The following is an 18,383-nucleotide window of genomic DNA, read 5'->3' as shown; positions in this document are numbered from 1 at the left end:
TAGGAATTGAAAACCAAATTCATATCCGATCCACTGGTAACATTCTCAGTGTCCTCTCTCGCCCTTTCGTTCTGCTCAATTGCTCTGAAAATTAATTGGCGTTGAACCTTTTTTTAAATCTATCTGAAGTGAAGTTTTGGATACTTTCACCTGGATCTGGCATTTTCAGGATGAATCTAGCAGACTAAAGCTTTTCAATGTTAATCCATTACAGAGGGCCAATAGGGTAGTTTCCTTCATCAAAGAAAACGAAATGATTGCGATTCATTACCCACCATTAGTGTATTCATAATATACAAAGTATTTGGTTTTAGAAATACCGGTTTAGACGAATGTTAATTGTTAATTTTAACCTCATTTGAAAAAGGCCAGATTGGCACCCATGCGATGCCTCTGCACGTGACGTCACAGGGACCTAGTTTTTATACGTGTAGATAGGAGTTTTACATCGTCTGAGATTACCAATGCATGCATGAGGCACAGAGCTCAGGGAAACATGTCTTAATAATCACCTATTAAAACTGGCTAAGGTCGGAAAGTTTTCTTCGTTTGATAAGGTATTAATAATCCTAATTAAGCCAAGCGCTACCTGCTAGCAGGGTACTCTGCTAGCTGCTAGCATCCTGCGTCGTATCAGCGCTCAAAGCCTCGCCCCAAGGTCACCTCACTTGCGGCAGCGGGAACCATAACGACGTCAAATGGGGTTTACCCAGCATTCATACTTAGCCGTCGTGTTTTCGCGTGCTTGAAAATTTTCACTTTTCATTTAATCGTGAAAAATAGATATCATCGTTTAAAAGTCTAGAAGCATGAAATATGTACTCCAGGAGTAATTATCTTTCTATTTAGGCAATAAAAAAATAATAGGAAATCACCCTATTGTAGAGCGTATTTCCTAGTGAGTTGAAATTGCATTATTTGGAGACAAGGAATAATTTGGAATAGTGAAATATGTTTATTGGTAAAATCAACTGATTTGGGCGTTACTTTCTGGAACGATGAAATATTCATGTTGAAACAAAACACAGTACTGTTCCTCAAACTTTTATTTTAACAGTCTACTAGTTTCGACGATTGCACCGTCATTATCAAGACTAACTGAGCTCAGTTAGTCTTTATAATTGCAGTGTAAACGTCGAAACTAGTAGACTGTTAAAATAAAAGTTTGTGGAACAGTACTGTGTTTTGTTTCAACATGAATGTTAATTGATGTTAGAGTCTATTTTGGTGAGTTTTATTTGGTACAACCTAGTATTTCTGTAGTCCAAGAAACATATATGTCCCAAATTTTTGAAATTCTCTCAAAATTAAATGAGAAAGTCGATGATTGTAAGAATTTGTTCTATTGAAGAATAGCCTATTGGCTTTTAGTTTGAAATTCTTTTAGCGATATATAGCTTAGCTTCTTTAAATTACTTCAAAAGTGGTCTATTCAAGATAGTGATAAGTATGGGGCAAATATGATCATTGACTTGGAAACTTACATTGCATCATCAAGGTTCGTCATTCGCTTTTACCTTCCATAGGTAAGAGTATTATATGGCAAGTAGCCGCATGAAAATATTTTTATATGGTTATACATAAATGAAGTATTGGTTTCTCAAAAGCGTGCCAAGTGCCAAACGTGAAAAATATTAATATGTATATATTAGCAGAAATAAGGTTATATGTACCACTACATGTATTGTACTTATTATTCTGCAGCCAATTTTATTATTTATTTTACTTGATGGGTATAATGTGGTAGTATGCTGTGTTTCTGTACATTTTGATTGGGTTCATGTGAGATCATCTCCCTAAATATGCATTATAATGTACATTCTTTAATGGAAGTGGTCAGCCGACGATATTTGGCCACAATGTTTTGGTTGGGTGTATGGCTGGTTCGGGTACCCTGCGTCAAGTAGGGCCTGTTTAGTTCCAAAAATGGCCATATGTAGGGCTTGATGTGGCATATGTGTCGGTTTATGTAGGGGCTGATGATGTATCCAGGATCGGTTGGCCCTACAGGGGGCCGACTAATAATACGGACCCGAGTTGTCAGTGTAATGGGTGAGAAAAGGGGAAAAACCATGAACAGGGGCTCTTCCCCTAAATGTCAACAGAATATGTCCATGGATATGTTTATGTGGAGCTGGCAAATGGAGGCTTTATGTAGTAATAATAACAAGCATAATAGGGGGCCTGTAGTGGCAAAAAGTGTGCTTAGCCAATGAGGCATCTGCTTATTGTTTAAGTCTCATTCACATAATTACAATTCTTTTCAGTGGGATACTTACATACATACATGCTAACCATTTAGTGATGATCAGGGTGTCCAGCAACCGGAACAAATCTGTAATTGTGGGTGAATTTTTAGTTCCTTATGTCAATTATGCCTGAATTATTTGTGAAATTTTGCTCTAAGCTGGAATTTCAAAATCTTTCTTTTCAAAGTCATTCCACAGAAAATTTTCCCAATTCAACATCCATTTTCTGGCCTAAAATATGTTTGTCGAAATTTTAAGTGCAGCAGCGTGAGAGAATTTTTACAGCCACATTGAGACGTGGAATGTCAGACAAGACAATGGAATTGAAAGGTTCTTAGCACTCTTGACTCTGGTAAGATTCAACAACACAAAGAATAGAATGCCAGGTGACGTCAACGTGTGCATGGGAGGTCTAAGAAACTTCTGGGCTTGCATTGAATGAATTTAAATTTTACATACAATTCGTGTTGATTAACCTATTCATTGTCCTTGTGAATACATAAATATCAAGTCGCATTTTTACCCTCTGATTTCTGGCTTTTTCCATCTACCACAGCACCGTTGTCCTCGTCCTTTTTCTATTATATGTTCCTATCCCTTTCTTTCCTTACCTCTGAATTTATTTGAATGTTTGTGCTTAAGGTGGTACGTGAATGAATGAAGTAGTACATTATTTAAAAGCATTGAAGTAATTTTGGGTGGTTTATCCATCATAGCAATCACCTAAGATTAACCTGGAATTTTATAAAATTTATCTGGAAAACTGGAAATTATGCATGAATTTTTACGCTTTGATCGACCAAATGCCCTGGTTGAGAATGGCATCACTTGATAGATGATAGACCTCACCATTGTTAAGATGGCAAATTGATATGCGTGAACATCTATGCACGTAATTTATTCCATGTAGGTGACATGTTTTCTCTTGCATTTTCTTTTCTCTGTTCTCTTTTTGTCAAGGCGAATAAAACTATGTATGTGCCCTCCTATTTCGTAAACTTTCTCATATTTGGTATTTTATTGCTTCATAATTGTATGTATGTAGTGGGTTCCATGTTTTCCTTTTACTTTGGACTCTGATTTCATTTGTGTGCCTCACCATTGGCTTTATTGAAGTGCACAGTGGGCTAAAATCGGAAAGAGCTGGCTAAAATTCTCTATACCCTTATTTATTGGTACATGATGGTGAATATTGATAGTAGGTGTATTCTAAGCATTCCACGATACTTATCCATGGTGAATTAGGTGACAAGACTTCAGTGGGTAGCGATGAGAACTACCATAAAAATGCAAAATGAGGCTCACGTGCATGCTAGGGGCACGCAAAAATATTTCAGGCAGGAAAATTGCTCCAAAAATACAATTGATGAGATTAATTCAAATAGAAGCTGGTGAGATGGAATAAATAAATGATAATAATTTTAATATCGCTGGGTGGTCATGAAAAATGAATTTCTACACATATGCCTCTTAATAAAGATGAATTATTTCAAGCAAAGCTTTCAGTATTTTACACCTTTACAAAAAATGGTATTTCATTCAATATGCTATCATGAATCCAAATCCTTCTCACACGATGTTTCTTCTGTCCTTTATTATTTCTCCAGAAGAGTAATTCACGACTTCCTTCTATGATCCTCTGGTCACTGATATGAAAAGGAACTCTAAGTCTGACTGATGAGGAAAAGGGGCTTCTAATTCCATTCCATGGAAAAAGTTGTTGATGGTGGTGTATCTGTTGAACCTCTGTGAATTTTTCTTTATATGTTCTTGTAAATTATTTTTGGGCCTCCAACATCACTTGGAATTTGAAACGATTATTATTCATTATAAATTTGGATTCATTAAATTAAAAGATGAAAGCTGAATAAATGTCTTCATATACAAATATCACAATCTGATATAAATTCAAAATATCACAGAATATGCACATTGAACACAAGAATAAACACTACCAAATACCATGGTACAAAATATGTTAGTGCATCTTACATATATCTCAATGAAACACCAAATCCTGATAGACACAGATCACATAACTTGTTGAAAAAAAATCTTTTAATCCCTGATTTGAGTTACAGAGCAGTTAAGAGCATCCAGAGTATTTCCTAAAAAGTTATAATTTCTTATAATTCTCTCCATGAGAGCACCATGGCCTCAACAAGTTCTGTGATATTTGTTAGAATACACCCGGTTAGTCTTAGTATTGTGTGATGTAACTCTAAGATTAGCAACCCAAGAAGCTCTGACGAGATGGCGTCATAATTTAAAATGTAAAAGATCAGTTGGTATGAAGGTCAGCTTCAATTCTTCTATGGGGTAATTTGCCTAAAATGAGCTCACGCAGTATTTGCATATAATTTACATCCATAGTGAATCCATTAGATTTGAAGTGGACGTGCCTTAGGCATTTATGTTGGGTTCTCTCCGTGCATTTTATGTTTGCTCTTTTTCAAAGCTGTCAAAGGCTTTTCTCAGATCAGCTTTATATATTGCATCAACTTGATGTCCATTTTCAAGATTCATATGTCTTTGGAGGCTAACGAAACGTAAACGAAAGATAATGTCTACTTTATGTCAAATTTCACGTGAAAAACGGGTCGACCACTTTGCGCTGTAAAAGCAGACAGATTAGAGCCAAAACCTTCAAAATTCATTGAAAGTATAGGCAAAGCACTAGGTCAAAGGAATATTGCGTTTTTTATTCCATAAAAATCATACCAACGCAACATCACATGGATAAATTCAAAGGTTTTCGAGGAAAAACGAGATCGTGCGTGCTTTTGAAAAGTTGGTTATGTTTGGGCCACTAAAGGGTCGTATTTATGTCAAATGGCATATAAATCTATATCTGGTAATAATTTATGAGTAATTACGCTAAGTTTCAAGTCTCTATACCCTTTAAGGTCATTTTGGACTTTATTCCAGCTTTTTCCGATTTCGGAGCAGTGTGCGCCGGGTCGGAAGACGATCGGCCCCCGCGGATGATCTAAAGGCGTTCGGCGCCCACGTCGACAACTATAGCGTATACAGCAAGCTGCAACCGCTGAAACTACCAGGCCAAGGCATTAGAATGACTTATCGGCTTTAAAAACTGTATTATTACATGAGTTTCATGATAGCGCTTCCTGTCGGCAGATTGCTGGACCTACTAGCCACGAAAGCTCTGTAACCTTAACTACTCGACTCGACATTCGTAATGCTACTCGAAACGCTCGAGTCGAGTACCAACGACTCGACTCGAATTTTCGAGTACTCGCACATTCCAAGATATGTGTTTTGTTATTATGATTACGTGGCGCGAAAATTCGAATGACTGTTGGAAACGCGGTCGTATATAAATTTGTGGTTTGAAGTACTACTGGAATCGGAATCGATTTTTCACTTTGGCAAGTACTCGTTTTCGATTCCGGTTCTTGGTCGAGAATCGAACCGACCCATCACTAGTAAAAAGGTCTTATTTAAAATAAATCACAATTTAATGAAATAAGTTTTATGATTTATATTAAGTTAACATGTAGCTCTGCATAATCTAATGTTCAACTTTGATTGAATTTTTAAATTTCATTAATCTCGTTGAAAATAAATTAAATTCATTTTTGTACAACTTGAATCGTCTAAATTGTGAATTTCTAATTTCTGTCTTGAATTTTTTAAAGCGAAATTTTAATTTTTGGCTTGCTTATTTTATTTCAGCGCACTGCGCAGCATTACCAGATATATTGTGATTTAGCAATAGCTAGGTGTTTGGTGGTAAGAGAGTGGTATTTCTCGCCAAAAACGTATCAAGAAAACTCGAAAAATATTTTCTCTCCTTTTTTAATATATATAATCGCCAAATATTCCTATATTTGCCGAACTATGATGAAATTTCACTTGACTTTCAAATAAACATCGTGAACCTACTGTGACTTTTATCCTATTTTCATGTGTAATGGTACATGAAAATCTCTGGGGTTGAGCGGTAAACGAGTGCTTTTGAGAAGCAAGGGGAGGGGGTGGGAGGGGAGGGCAAAAGATGAGCCGACGACGCTGTTATTATTGGTTAATGGTGCCGTAGATGCCTAGAACAGTATTAGCTTCATTCATAGTTTCTCATTTTCAATATCGGACCTTGTGGAGTGTGTGGTGAGCAATTGACTTTCCTATTTTTTTGCCGAGTGCTATGCGGGGGCGCTGCAGGTGGTCGTGGCACGTGAGGCGGCTGTGTAGAGCAATCAAAGCCAAGCCGCCGCTCCCCCCCCCCCCCACCTTTCTCCGTGTTTGTTTGTTTGGATGTGCGTTCGCGGTGATGGTGGCGCATGAGTCGTCGCTTGCGGGGGCGCTGAGTGCGCATGCGCCCCCATCCCTTCGCGTGGTGATCGTTGGAGTGGAGGAGAGGGGCACCTCCCACCCACGCTCCCTCCGCATCGCCCTCCCTCTGGAGGGGAGTGGGCTCTCTCCGGCTTCTTCGCTTCCGTCCACGTCGTCGCCTTCTTCTCTGGCCGTCGTAGTTTCGTCCTTTTTGTTGTGCGTCTTGCATCACCTCCTTTATTCTCCTCCTTCTCTTCGCTAGTGCCAGTGCGGTGTGCTCACGTGAATTCGTGTGTCACGCCAGTGTTCATGACACGCGCTTCGTCCCTTGGATGGTGCGACCGACGGCGAGGAAGGGTCGTGTGTGCCCCAGCGCCCCGCGGCGCCGACCGCAACTAACTTAATAGCCTGTTTGTGTGTTTCCATCTGCCTTTGATCTCGTTTTCGTGAAATATACAGCTCGGGAGGAGGAAGATGTTCGGTCGCAAGGCGCTCAAGTATGCCACCGCCATGGACAGCCTGGTCCTCGACGTCGACGAGACAGTCACTTGTTTCTGCAGGTGAGCCGCCACAGTCGTCGGCTGTAGGAAGCCGTCTGTCTGCGTGGAAAGTAGGATAATATCCACATCCCTATGCTGCTTGTCGTTGGCACACACGCATTCGCCAGATGACCGTCGTAAACACATGAACAACCAACAACCCCGCTCTTATTGTTGATATTGTTGTATGGATGCGCGCGCCGCCCGCCTCACCCCCTCCACCTGCCCTCACACTACTCCACCCCCCCTACGTAACAATACGACCATTGTGATATTATTCCGGTTCGATTCTCGCTAATTGATATGTGGTTTATTTGGATGGAAAGCAAACGTAATGCCCTCTCGATCTGTTGCCTTAACGATTGCGGGAAACCAAACGTCACGCTTGTGTAAAAAAAACCAACTGCAAATGAACTGCATGGTAAACTATTCTGTGCCCCCTCGCCGTTAGAAGCGCCTGAAATGTCTGCAACTAATCTACTTAAAGGCTCTCACCCAGTTAAACCAATTTATTTCACGGCATCGAATATTTTCCTCTCACTTGTGTCGGCTGTTCCCCATTGGATGCGTTTTGCTTACTTTGACTGATGTGGACCAAGCTTATCTGATAGTCGTAATCCGCAGACATTGCCATGGCAGTAAAATCCTGTGAGGTGAAAGTCATTCCTCACGGTAATTAATTTGAGCGTTATATTTCGAAAAAAAAATATATTGTTAAGGAAAGATTATTTTTAAATTATTCCATGGATATCAACGTATCGAGTGATACTTTTTTTAGTGCTAAGTATTGAGCCTGTTAAAATCGTAATGTCGTCAATAATGGACTTCTCGTAGTTGTGTGTCTAGAATCTCTTTGAGACTTCACTGCTCTGGCAAGGGTGTTAGCCGATTTTTACATCGAAGTGCTATCTTTCGCCATCTCATTTCTGTTCGTGTTAACCAAAAGTCATTGTTCGTTCACTCAAAGTATTCGTATAAGAGCACACAGAAGTGTCATTAACGTTGAAAATAATATGCATATAATCAGACCCATACTGGAGCAGGTGGAACTATTTTTTCTTCGCATAGGAGGATAACGTCAATAGTTGGAAGGATATCACGGAGAGATTGCCATTGTCAAGGGAAGCGTTTTCTATTGGAAGGAGATAATCGTGTAGGAGTTTCGTGGTATTATGGCGTAATATGTGCTCTGCGGAAAGAGTGGAGGCGTTTGAGGAATGGTTCGGGATTAGAGTTGTGGATTGGACAGGGAAGTTAGCGGGAGGACGTTGTGTGGAAAGTGGGGCGTGGGTGAATCGCTTTTTGTGAAATTTTTGCGAGTCAGTTGATGTAACACCATGTTGTCAATGCTCTGCAAAGGGAAATAGCGTTACATGACCTATTATCCATACATAACAAGGAGGCAGGAAGCCAGGGGTGGAGGGGGCTTGTAATTTTGGATCGCCAAAAGGCTTTTTATACCTTATACATCACATTTCCATAAAATTTTATCTTATTTTTCCTTGTCGACCTACCCAGTTGAACTACAGGTAGTGGTATGCCTTGTATCATGTTGCAATTTCTTTTGAATAAAACACTTTTTCTTGTTTTCATTATAATTTTATGTGTTTTTATTTGTATTAATTGTGCCTAGGGATGTGCGAGTACTCGAAAATTCAAGTCGAGTCGAGTAGTTGGTATTCGACGCGAGTGTTTCGACCAGCATTACGAATTTCGAGTCGAGTAGTTTCGGTTACAGAGCTGTTTAGGCCAGTACATTCAGAAAACTGCCGACAAGAGACGCGCTGTCATGAAATTCATGTAATAATATCGTTCTTAAAGTCGATAAGTCGCTCTAATGCCTTTGTGTTTCAGCTTACGTAGTGGGTACCTTGCCGTCAACCGCGGCGGCCGACCGTCTTCCGACCCGGCGCGCCGCGGCTTCGTATTCGGAGTGAACCCTTGCTTCATTCATTCATGCTTCCTCTTGCTATACTTTTATACCCTACTTTCTTTACTCAAACGCCGAGAGAATACGTACAAATTGTTAAAATTTTCATTGAAAAATGATGTAACTTCTAGGTTTTAGCGGACAAGGCCGATTTTTTCCGTCCGTGTTTGACGTCATAAGTGGTGCCTTATTTTAGCGTATTTGAGTACTATGTACGTGCTTTGTTAATTTTCGTTTATTACTCCGTTGCGTTAGTATATTTCTGGAATTTACAAAAAAGTTGCCTAGGTTAATCAAAGCAAGTGGGAAATAAAGAAAACTTTTTTTTTGTCCACATAACTAAAGCTAAGTTCTATAGTGCGTTCGCTGCTTCCAATAAAATTCCATGAAGATTCAAGATTCATTAAAATTGTTGATATAATTTTTAATAAAAAATTCCACAAGGTACCCAAATATTGCAATTTGGCAAGAAAGTGCTTGTACAGCCACAAAAATGTATTGCGGAGCTCACACGGGATATTGTCCACACCCACTGCTTTCCTAGCCTTCATACCGCAAAGTGCTCTCTCGATTTCCGCAAAATTCCCATTATTCCAAAAAGGGACATCTTACGACACCATGAAATAGAGTTAACATTTACATTCAATCCCAAACCACACCTGCGAATGATTGGCGATGGTCGTAACGTCAAGGGATGTGCTGATGACGAGATGCTTTCGATCAAGAGCCAGAAAACATTTGAACATAAGGTTACGCAATCGCTCCTTCAATTGTTATTGAACAGCTGATATAAACGCCATGGGAACCAGATCATTACGCTCGATCATAAAGTTACACAATCGGTCCCCAGTCTTTTGAATCTTTCGTTTCATTTCATAAGTACTAAGTTGTGGTCTGAATCTGCTGAAGGGAAGCTACGCGAGTTTTTCACACTATTCCTAAACCTCTGTCTTTCCATGATGTAGTCTATCTGATATCTCCCAATATCCTTTGGACTTTTCCATGTGTACCTTCGCCCTTTGTGATGATTAAACCAAGTGTTTGTTATGAATAACTTGTTTCTCCTGCAAAATTCAGCTACTTTCTCTCCCCTGTTGTTCCCAATTATTAATCAAAATTCTCCTACTTCATTTCCATCTCTCCCTTCCCCTACTGAAGCATTCCAGTCTCCCATCACTACCAGATTTTTCTTACCTGGAGTTTCTCTAATTATTTTCTTGAGCTGTTCATACACCTCATCTATTTCTTCCTCCATATGATTGCTAGTGGGCATGTAAACTTGAACCATCACAATGTTGGTTGGTCGTGCCTTAATTTCTACCACAAGAATTCTATTGCTTACCTGATTTATAACTACCATACTCTTACCCATCTTCTCGCTTAATACTAAGGCCCGTCGACCCTGTAGGGCCAACCGACCCTGGATACGTCATCAGCCCATACATAAAGTGATCGCGTCCTACATACGCCACATCAAGCCCTACATATGGCCATTTTTGGAACCAAACGGGCCCTACTTGATGTAGGGTACCCGAACCAGCCCTACACCCTACAAAAACATGGCAGCCAAATTTCGTCTGCTGATCACTTCGTTTAAATAATCTATGTTAAAATGGATATTAAGGGAGACGAATCCACACGAACCATTATAAAACGTACAGAAACACAGGAGAAAGGTAATAATACTACCACATTATACCCACCAAGTGAATTAAATAATAAAATTGGCTTAAGTGTAATAATTACAATCATAGAGTAAGTATATAAGAATATACTTACTCTATGGTATAATATAGTGGTATACATCACCTTGTTTTTGCGGATATATATTAATATTTTTCATGTTTGGCACTTGGTACGCTTTTGAGAAACCAATATCGTTTACATACAACCATAAAAAACATATTTTCATGCCGCTATTTGCCACATAATAAACTTAACTACGGAAGGAAAAAGTGAATGACGAACCTTGATGATGCAATGTAAGTTCTCACATTAATGATCATATTTGCCCTATACTTATCTTTATCTTGTACATACTGCTTTTGAAGTAATTTAAAGACAATTGATTCTACTTTTGGCTCGATATAAAGTTATTTGTAGCAATAATTAATGTACTGACACCACCTGGCAGACGACACCGATTGTTTATTTACCTTGAGCTGTTGCCCTAACAATGCACCCGAAATTTATTGGACGTCTTTTCTTGGTCTCGTAGTTAGGTCTCATTACGCAACCAGAGAGGAAAACTGGCGATGTGCCATCATCTACGTCATTTCAGAGAACTTGACGACGGAATCACCCCCCCACCACGCATGTAGGGTCGACTGAGAAACATATGTAGGGGCCTCTTGTTATGCAGGGATGGATATGCAGGGATGGATATGCAGGGTCGACTAAGAATACGGGCCCAAAGCCACCCCTCGTTGACTTTCCTCCCCCCCACTATATATATAACCCAGTACCCGTTACTCCAGTAGTCCCCGCTGTCCTTCCTCCTCACTTTGGATAGACTCAAGATATCTATCCTCCCTCTCCATACAGCATTTTGCATGATTAGGACCCCGAGGACCTTGCTGACCTCGCTGCCACCTACGGCACCCGCCCTTAAGAGCTGGATCCCACGATTCCATCCGAGGCTCATTTGATCAAACTCCATGTTTTCAGGGAAGAGATAGTTGGTAGGGTTTCCCACTCCCATTCCAACAGTGTTTTTTACATGACACCATCACGTGGACCACCTTTCGTCTGGCTCCTACCCTTTGACCAATCTGGCATAGGTGGCCCTGCCAGGAATAATTGAGAATTAACCCCACAAGCACAGCTCCAGGGGTCACAGAAACATGCAAGCCTATCCACCGCAATAAGGTTGTAGCCCTAGGGAAAGGACGAGTACCAGTGACATAAAAAAAAAATTATTGCATAATTACATTTTGACAAAATTTTTACTTTGTCACTTGAAATTTATCCCATACAGCACAAACTGTCGCAAACTGGCATATTGGCTGTGTATTACACGTGCTTTATCTCGTGTAAAAACCGTTATTACCCGAGTAAAAACAGAATAAATCTGGTGTATAAATGGTCTTATGCACGCTAAAAACCGGATAATACACGTATGCACAAGGAACCCAATAATGGGACCGTTGTAGTTATTCCTTTCTCCACCAGGGTAAGGGCTTCTGGAAATAGTGTAGTTGATGACCGGAAAATGGCAGTGGCCACGCAAACGGTGGCACTTCACTTATACTAAACAGGTAATAAGACATAGGCAACATATTCGTTCAAAAAATTTCATTTATTGTCTCAGGAAAAGGTTCCTCAGTATAAAATAATTCATCAGGAAATACTTATAGTACAAAACACGAGTGGTTATGTGACAAAAAAAAGTGATGACGTGAAAAATAATGTGAATGACCTAATGGAGAGGATGATAGCGAATATGAGATGATGGATGGATCTTAAAAGTACTGCTGAATAGTTAAAAAAAACCACATAACCTTGGTAAAACCGCAAGTCGTTTCACTGAGCACAAGCACACCAGGATAAAGAGAATGACCAAATTGTTGATGTCGTTGATGTCTCCAGTTCGAGTCACACAAGTTGTATCTTACGTGATTGTTTTCCCAGCGTTCAATTCGTGTGGTGCGAGGCTATGATGGAAATGATTTGAAATTACTGAGACTTTTAAATTGATAGGCAGCATCATTTTAGTTGCAATTGATGATTAACTCGTTCATACCTCGACAGGAGCATTTATATAGTCCTAATAAAATATACACCTATAAAATATATGTTGCAAGATGATTCATCAAATGATATCATCCAGATTTCGTTGGGAAAATTTTGCTGGCATTAAGTTGGACGACTTAATTGAATGATCTATCTTGAAACTTTCACTATGTTCAGATGACTGCTGACCACAGCATAAGCATTACCACATTTAGCTTCATATTTTTTGCATATAAAGGGTCAAGGGAGTTAGACCAAATTTACACAGCAAGTACACGTGTAAAAATGGGCGAATTCTCGACTTATTCCTTACACCAAATTTCGACTCGGTATATATGAGTAAATTTCTTCCTGTGCTGTATGGGATGCACCACAATTGGATGTGTTTTCTTGAGCAATTCAAAATTATTTACCATCTATTGCAAATAATGCATTTTACTCATCTGTAGCATTCAATGAAGAGTAGGGAAATATACCAGCCATCTTACATTTGACATGAGGGGTAGAGTTTGCCAAAAATCTTGCGTAGTCTTACATTGTGGCAGGGTGTAGTTGAAAATGGTATGAATCATCTAGCATGAATGAGCATTATATGTGAAATACTTGAATGGCTCCTATAATTATATTTCCTGTTCATTTTCTCTGATGGGGCTGCGACAGCAGTGCTCATTGTTGACCTAAGTAAATTTACTGCCGTGTGGACTCACTTGCTTTGGCTTTTTGAACTACATACACTGGTAGAATATGTGCGGATAAGTTACGACTACCTTCATAAAGCAATAAGTAGGTTACTGGTAGTACATAATTACAGATTTTGATAAGTAACAATTATAGGTAAAAAGTGACTTGGGTATTACATAACTCTGCTTATATAAATGCATTTTTGGGCTTTTGGTGTTGTATGAATGAAAGGAGGGTAATACTAGGAAATTTCCAGAATAACAATTGTTCCTCATTTTTGTGATCATGAAAATATTCATTGTATGAAAGCAAACAAGGAAATAACAAAATGCATGGTGCCATTTGAGTGGTGGCCACTCTTGAGCAGTGGCGTCGTCGTGGGTTTTTTCCCCGTGGTCAAGTGTATGCTTTGTGCTTGCAGGAAAGCCAGACGGAAAGAGAAAGAGGTGTGCTCCACTCCCGGCCCCGAAGAGCCCAAGTTATACCTGGAAGAGGCGGTGCTGCAGGAGAGGAAGTTGCCAGACGTTGACCTCAGCCTCCTCGTCGACCTCCCTGCCGGTCTCGACTACAACGAGTGGCTTGCCTCGCACAGTGCGTTGACACTTCTCTTGAATCACACAGCGGTCTTTAGCAGTGACGGGTGTAGCCAAAAATCTGCAATCTGCTGCTCCACCCCCCCCCCCCCCCCTTTATAACGATATGATCCTTGGATCCTTCTTTCTCATAGAATGGTCCTCCAAGATCGTTAGAACATTAATTGCGTGTGCTTGGTTTTGCTAATAGTAGGACCCGCCCGCCTTTGTGAAGGTGCGGGATTCCTCGTCCCTTCCCTTCCTTCTCTATCCCGTCCCAGGAGGGGTCGTCGGGCTCCCATCGCGGCAGCGCCTCCTTCCCTTCTCCTTCCTGTCCTTCCCCTTCTGTAAGCTTGCGCTTAGAATCCCTGCCCCAGTTCTCTACGAACTGTGTATTTGGTTTTGGGAGTGGTACGCTGCGTTGCCCTTATGATTCCATGAGGATCCTTTCTTACAATCCCTTAAACTCTTATATTCCTGACCTCGGAGGCTTCAGTGGGCTCCTTATCAATCATCCTGCCGTTCAACCCTTGTATTTTGGTAAAGTCCTTCTCAGTAGAGAGCAGTGCCAGTGAACTTGGCCATTGCTATAAAATGGTATTCTGTAGGAAGGTCTCAATACGCTTCCGTGATGAGAAACACATCTAGTGCATGGGGTAGCACTGTCTGATACACTGCACACTGCTCCCATAGTGCATGCGAGTGCAAAACTTCATTGTCTACTGAATGGGGAGCATCCTTCCAAATTCTTATTCAACTATTGAAAAAATTGGTTTGGTAATTTTTTCACTTGAAAGCTGGCTTATACATATTAAGAACCTTATTATTTGAGTTTACCCGTGTCATTTAATTTGTGACCCCAAAAAAATAAGGATCTTAATTCCATGGACCGTGAAAGTTTTAACCAGCTGGCTTATATTTTAGTATAAATAATTTTAAGCTTTAATTTGGTCTTAATACTCCAAATTGTGTGGTTAAATTTGGAAAGGAGCAATTCTTTGAAAGGAGGAGAAATTCTTTGATAGTATGTAAATGGGTATTAAATGGAATATCAGGAAAATGCAAACCCTCAAGTAGATATAAATTTAATATAAATCATTTTGCAACAACAAAGAAGATAAAATGATAGTTGGAGTTTCCCCGAAGGAACAGATTCACCTTGATTGTATTTAGCTTTGACTCGAAGAACTGTGATACTTTCACAATAAGTAAACAAAAAACTGCTCCAAGAGAATAACAATGAAGTTGAGCTTCAGGATAAGCCTGATTTGGCCCTTTGTTCATTTCAAAGTGCTTGGCTCAAGGAAACGTCTGTGCTCTCTCTAAAATATACACCCTCTTGCAATAACTTTGTTGCCAAATTGGGGTTAAATTTAATATTTTTTCCATTATTATCCCTGTATGAATGTCATGGGGATCTTTTGGATGGAAATAATTCCCTTAAAACCTAAACAAGCATTAATTTTAAAAGAAATATACATTTTGGTGTAGAAATGCATGTTTGACAGCTTATTGTGATTAAATAAACATGCCCAATCCATGGTTAATACTCCTTATTCATCCTATGAAAATTTAGTGCTATTTTAACCATCTCTACATGATTGAGTGATCAAACTCTGTAAAGACTAATTTCAAGGGGCTTAATTCATCCCTGAGATGGTACTAACAACAAGTTTTCCTGTGTAGAAATGTCATTATTTCTCTTTTGATAATTATTTGAGGCCGTTAGAATCGCTTCACAAATGATGAATCATTATATGTGTGGTTAGGTTAGCATCTTCTGTTACTGGACTGATATTGTTTTTCTTATTTCAGCGATTGCGTTTTTTGACCATATCAACTTAGTGTACGGCACCATCTCGGAATTCTGTACCATGTCTGGATGTCCAGACATGACTGGACCTGGCCTTAGGTAAGACCCTGTCTGATTTAATTCACTTGTTTGTGGGACAAAAGTGATAGCAAATTGCTGTTATGTCTGTATTTGTGACACACTCCTTGTTTTTTTTACCATCTTACTGAAATGGCATTCACATATTCAACTTCAGATTTCAAATTTGTTCCCCCCTACCTGGTGGTGATGTTGTTTTCTCTTCTATTTTCAGGACATATTTGTGGTTTGATGAGAAAGGCAAGAAGACAAAGGTGGCTGCTCCGCAGTACATAGACTATGTGATGACTTTCACTCAAAAAACTATAAGTGACGAGTCGATCTTCCCCACCAAGTATGGTAAGTGTTGATTGTATGTTCTGATGGCCCTGTTAATTTTTTTAAACCATTTGAAGTTTCTCTCAGTCTATGTTTACGCTATATTTCTCCGAACGTATTCGCCCATTTTTGCCCAAAATCTCCTGGAGAAAAGGGGCTAATGTTCCAAAGTAAGTTACATGGGTTACCATTTAGGCAAGCTGAATATGTATAAATTATTTTGTCATAGATGTAAATATTTGCTGGGGAATGATGGGGAAGTTGGAGTGGGAGTTCAATCAAAGTTGGAATTGATGTTTTGAATTTGTCTTTCAGAAATCGTTATCTATCATGTAATATATTCATTATCATGTTAAAACTGGGGGGTGAGCCGATAGTCTTTTCTCTCCGATAACTGATACCCGATTTTTGTATCCATAACTTGATCTGATCCGATATTTCAATCCTATATACCAGAGTATATATCTGATTTCTGGCTTTTTTCCACCTACCACAGCACCGTTGTCCTCGTCCTTTTTCTATTCCATGTTCCTATCCCTTTCTTTCCTTACCTTTGAATTTATATATATACATATACAGTAAAACCTCTATGTAGTGAACCTCTTTACATCGTAAACCTCCATACTTCGTACCAACCCTCTGGTCCCGTCAGATTTACATGTAAATTTATAGAACAACCTCTATATAGTGAACCTCTTTATCTTGTAAAACCTCCATACATCGTACCAACAAGACAGCCCCGAGGCGGCCTAACTACCTCCGCAAATCGTACCGAGACAACTAGAGACCATTAATGCAGCCGCGATTACCTACATGGAATGATATTTTCAGCGATAAATGTTTAACGCTTATTTTTTTCTGATACACCTTAAATAATTTTCACGTTAACCATTAGTTAGGGCATCCAACTATCCTAATAATATTTAGTGACGGTAAATGAAGACAGGACACATCGTTTTCTCTCGAATCACGGTCAAAATCGCGCGATAACACTCGCTTTCTTTTACTGATGGCTTTATTTTCTTGTAAGTGCCTACATACTATGTTCAGTTAATAAAAGAGGCGACCAGCGCAGCCTATAATCACTAGCTGACGGAAATATTTCAACTAACTTCACTTCCATCCATGGAGACTGAATTACTCGACCGCATTGCTACTTCCGCTTCTAAAATTAAAATATTTCGAGAATTTTCCGCGACTTGAAATAAATCAAATACAGTTTCGCAACTATTTTATTCCCATATTTCCCGGTGTAGCACTTTCTTACTACCGCCTTGGTAATTTTTTCGATGCTTTCGTGAACGATCGTAGTTTAAAATTTATTGCGCTTAGCGACAGTCATATGTCTTGCCTGCGTATTTATGCCGCGAAATCTGACTATTCCATCGGGAGCCCGGGACGTCAATTTCTAGCAATACTGAACGAACATCAATCCATGCGCGGCAGTTTTAGGTGAAGGAGGCAGCTAATTAGCTGATATGCGGTAGGGCAATGACATTTTTTACCGTCGCCGCCGCATTCTGAAGTAGTTCGCCCAGCATTCTCACCGGGAAATCACGTCCTTTCGCAGACCTAGCGTTTCTGTGTGCCCTCGACAGAGTTTTTCTTCGGAACGCTACGTGCATTGTATTTTGGAGAGAGGGAATTCAACAAAATTTTCAAAATTATGCTCAATTTTTTGTCTATTTTTTTCGGTAGTCACGTGTTTATTTATTTTTTTATAATCTTTAACAAGTCACATGTTATAAGAATGATAAATCAATTCTAAAAGATATAATAAGGAGTATTTTCAATTATTTGCCATAAATATGAAAATTACTTAATTAATCATAGGCTGATGATGAATTCGAGAAAAATAAAAGAAGCTGCTTGACATTACCACATAATTAGCAATTTTCCTAGCCATCAACGAGGACAGGCAGAAGGCAGTGACCTTTGGAATACCATCATTCACCCTCACATCTATTTTAAACAACCGAGGAAAAACAGAAGAAACTGGCTAGGCAGCACAAATAAAAAAACTCAGGCAGTTAAATGTGAGGATGAAGAAATTATGTTTAGAAATATAAAACTATTGTTCTTTCCTCCGAACACTTTTAGTAAATTACAACCCTTAGACCAGGGAATTATTTCTTAGGTCAAAAGGAATTAACAAAAACAGCCAGTGATTTATTTACA

The 18,383-nt window shown here is 39.4% G+C and overlaps 1 protein-coding gene across 2 annotated transcripts in view; it reads left to right on the top strand.

Moving 5' to 3' along the window:
• Nucleotides 1–18,383, top strand: part of LOC124162381 (MOB kinase activator-like 2) — a 42,752-nt gene that overhangs the window by 6,054 nt on the left and 18,315 nt on the right. The window contains exons 1-4 of one of the 2 annotated variants that reach the window (XM_046538901.1): nt 6,597–7,102; nt 13,846–14,015; nt 15,812–15,908; nt 16,102–16,226. In XM_046538901.1, coding sequence (XP_046394857.1) covers nt 7,017–7,102; nt 13,846–14,015; nt 15,812–15,908; nt 16,102–16,226 — 478 coding nt within the window. In that variant the 5' untranslated portion in view covers nt 6,597–7,016. Of the gene's footprint in view, nt 1–6,596; nt 7,103–13,845; nt 14,016–15,811; nt 15,909–16,101; nt 16,227–18,383 lie in introns of those variants that run through there. The other variant, XM_046538902.1, reaches the window with a different exon arrangement.

This window comes from Ischnura elegans, chromosome 7 (genome assembly GCF_921293095.1).
Source record: "Ischnura elegans chromosome 7, ioIscEleg1.1, whole genome shotgun sequence".
Taxonomy (NCBI): Eukaryota; Metazoa; Arthropoda; class Insecta; order Odonata; family Coenagrionidae; genus Ischnura; species Ischnura elegans.
The sequence above is the reverse complement of the archived record's forward strand: the minus strand, read 5'-3'. Positions and strand labels throughout refer to the sequence as shown.